Source organism: Pollicipes pollicipes, unplaced genomic scaffold (genome assembly GCF_011947565.3).
Source record: "Pollicipes pollicipes isolate AB1234 unplaced genomic scaffold, Ppol_2.1 Scaffold_4002;HRSCAF=4701_pilon_pilon_pilon, whole genome shotgun sequence".
Taxonomy (NCBI): domain Eukaryota; kingdom Metazoa; phylum Arthropoda; class Thecostraca; order Pollicipedomorpha; family Pollicipedidae; genus Pollicipes; species Pollicipes pollicipes.
The window spans coordinates 12,165,792-12,169,138 of record NW_023596420.1 but is presented as its reverse complement, the minus strand read 5'-3'; the positions used below and the strand labels follow the sequence as shown (position 1 = coordinate 12,169,138).

Sequence of the window (3,347 nt, the reverse complement as noted above, 5' to 3'; positions counted from 1 at the left end):
TCGCAGTTAACACCGGCCAGAGCTTATAATGTTCACAATAACCGGTTAATAATGCTCCTAGTTAGTCACACGTACGTCCGCGAGGAAGAGACGTGTCTTATGCGAGAGAGGCAACGGGAAGCTTCGTGATGTCACTTCATCGGATTTGGGACACAGTCCATCACCATCGTTGTAAAACAGATGGTTCGCGACCGACTGTAACTCCCGCAGCCCGACTCCGAATCAACCAGATTCGAAAGGGACCAACTCTGAATGAGAGGACTGAAACCAAATCTACTGAAATATACCTAGCTGGCATGGGGTAGACCAAAAATATCCCTACCTGAATCAGGCACGACCCTGCATGAAACCGCCAGCCGTGTCCGCGGCTGTATGTAGGCAGTCACATGACAGGCGGTACTGGGCGGAACTGGCGTGCAACAAGCAAGAGCATCGTGGTGTGGACTCGAGCCGCAATAGCTCGGCGTATATTCACTCGGACATCATGGGAAGGTCTAGGCCATGATAGCTGTGCCATGTATAAGGCGCGACTTTGGAAGGTACAGTTATGCGAACAAAATTGTTTGGCCTAGCTAATGGAGTCGGTGATTTGAACGGCGTGGCACCATGAAACATGCAAGACAAATACGCAGAAACCATTTTCACAGTGGTCGAAAGGTTCGCCAATATTAGTTTGGTCCTCTTGTGCTAATATCTACATTCAATTGGTTGTTTCTTTGCTCCATACCTCCTGCTCCGCAAGCAAGTCTTACTTATGGGGATGTTGCAGCGATGAGATGCCAGGTATATTGGCGGCAAGGTAAGTGGCCCTTCAACAATAGGCTCCCTCAGCCCTTCCTCCATGGCTTAGGGTTGTCTTGATGCTAAGAGACGCAACTCCACAAAAAGATGAAAAGCCGGTGATGGGTTCCTGTCTGCATACAACCCGGCCTTTACCTGAGACCAGCTGCAGTCCTGTTACTGCGCAGGACAAACATGTCGGTGTCTACTAGCAGCAGGACGCTCAAGTCGCTTGGTGCAAGCTCCAACAGAAACTAGCTCGATGTGCGTAATGCTGCTGGGCAACTCTCGTGAAGCGTCTATTTTCAGCGAGCAAAATGCACCAAGCTGGGTATTCCCCTGTCTGTGAAGAAATTCCTTTGGTGGCACCCACCTTAATAGAGGCGTGCCATTTCTACGGTGGATTGAAGGCTCTCACAAGTTCCATCTTGCCACGCGTGCGTGTCGGACATCGATATCAAACTGCATGATTATCATACAGCACGCATCAACAAATCATGCAAGTATCATCAGGTCGTCAGGTCATCATCAGTCCGATAAAACACACAGTACATCGTTTGTAGGTATCTTCAACTTCTCTCTTCGCGTCTGTCTAGATGTTCATCCCCACTCTCTCCGAAAGAGGCATAGTAGCGAAACCAGGATAAAAACAGTGCATCGGAATGCATTGTTTTCGCGTGGAATTGCCATCCTGGGTGCATCAGTGGACCATAAAAGAACCACAGGCGGACGGCACTGCTCGTGCGCTATTTAATACGGCGCCCTCAATAGTAGGGTCTAGGGCCAAGATATCGCTAGCTTTTGAAGATTGTGCACTCCTTCGTCCGATGAAGGTGTCTGTTACACCGAGTCGTTCGACGGACGCCACCAAAACCAGGTGCACACACAAGCGAAGTGAAAGATGTACTTTAGGCCCGTATCCTAAGGCGGCGGCCTATATCGAGACAGAAGGTGCGGGATTTACTCGTTCGTTTGGATGCTAACGTGAACGCAAAAAGGAAATAATGTGCTATATAAAGATACTTTTTTGCTGTCCTGCGCTAACGGAGTACAAAAGGCGTTAGTCACAGTTATGAAGTCAAACGACATGTTTAGCGACGCCGTCTCGAGCGACGTCTTCCTTGGAAACGCCTTGTGACGCACTGTCGAACAGCGTCTTGCAAATGCTCGTCAGTCTCATATCCTCAATTTGTATTGCACGTCGTGTCTTCATCTTTGGGGGTTATACTTCACAGTCAATAACAATACACGGCACCAACAGTAAGCGAGCCATGGAAGTCCATCCCTCTTCTCAAACCGTGACGAACATTAAGCAATGACTCGCGACCATATGATGCAGTGCGTTCAGCGTCCGGTGTTCTGCAACGAGACAGCGCCCGTGTCGGACGTCTCAGAGACGCCATCGACCGTCTCCGTGCGCTGGTTGCTGGCGTTAGCCACGCTCACGCTGCTGCCACTGCCGTGCACGCTGCCGTCGGCGTTGGACGTGACGGACGTGACGCGGGTGAAGCCGTTGACGCCTTCGGACGTGCCGGTCGTCACCGAGCCGTCGGCGGAGCCGGACGCCGCGCCGCCGAGCAGCAGCGCCGGCTTGAACAGCGACGGCCGCTGGAACAGACCGCCGACCGGCAGCAGCACGGCGCCGTTGCTGTCCTGCACCGAGACGGCGTTCGTGTCGGAGGTCCGCTGCACGCCCAGCACGCTCTCAGAGCGGCGCGTGTCGGCGTTGGCCGTGTTGGTGCTGCTGCTGCCCAGACCGTTGGCCTGGCCGCGAACGCTGGAGACGGCCGAGTCGATCTGGTCTCGTCCGAACGCCGTCTCAGAGATGCCGGAGGTGACGGAGCCGTCGGCCTGGCCGGAGGCGTCGCCGCCGACGAACACTGGACGGAACAGCTGCGGCCGCTTGAAGAGGCGCCTGCCGTCGGCCGACGACAGGACGGCGAGCGTGGCCAGCACGGCGAAATAGTTCATGGCTGAGAAAGGAGGGACGCCAGTGTTAGTGGATACTAGGCCGAGGCGTTACGCATACAAGCAATGGGGCTCCGAATTGCAACGTGCACAATTCTGAGGGCAACAAGTTGTGCAACTTGAAACATGCACCAATTAGACCACACCACGTACACGTCGTGCATGAACGAAACATCCAAAGAGGTTGATTTGACGTGATGCAGCTACAATGATCGGAGACCTCACCCTTTAGCTGCATATGTAGGTGTTTGTCTGTTAATCTGTTGGGAACGGGAAGTCCCACATACCTGATATTCTGCAAGCAGGTGCTACCGTCATTGATGCGGCTGGGTGCCGGAGGTGTGTGATGGCTTGGCAGTGCAGACTGCTGTTTTATATGCAGACGGTGGTTGTGTGTAGTTACGCCTGTGACTCAGACGACACCACTGGCTGCAGAAACGCTCGCTCAATGCCTGCCCAGGTGGAAATTCCACGCACGCTCGTTGGCTCCCAGACGTTCGCGACTACCGGAAGTTGACTATTGCCGCCAGCTGCGAACGCTGTTGGAAAACCCCAGGGAAGTCCAAAGTGTCGTCAAGTTCTAAAATCGGCTGGGGGTG

The 3,347-nt window shown here is 53.6% G+C and overlaps 1 protein-coding gene across 1 annotated transcript; it reads right to left on the bottom strand.

The window, feature by feature from the left end:
- Nucleotides 1–2,124: 2,124 nt before the first annotated feature.
- Nucleotides 2,125–3,073, bottom strand: LOC119094101 (uncharacterized). The gene is made up of 2 exons (XM_037217176.1): nucleotides 3,036–3,073; nucleotides 2,125–2,753 (listed from the first exon to the last, which is right to left on the bottom strand). Exons 1-2 carry the CDS (start codon nucleotides 3,064–3,066, stop codon nucleotides 2,125–2,127), a joined length of 660 nt encoding a protein of 219 aa, XP_037073071.1. The 5' UTR covers nucleotides 3,067–3,073.
- Nucleotides 3,074–3,347: the final 274 nt, after the last annotated feature.

Bases quoted from the DNA above. Each gene is read 5' to 3' on its own strand.
- LOC119094101 (XM_037217176.1), bottom strand. From the start codon at position 3,066: ATGACGGTAGCACCTGCTTGCAGAATATCAG. The intron at 2,754-3,035 runs GTATGTGGGACT...CTCCTTTCTCAG, and splicing joins ACCTGCTTGCAGAATATCAG to CCATGAACTATTTCGCCGTG.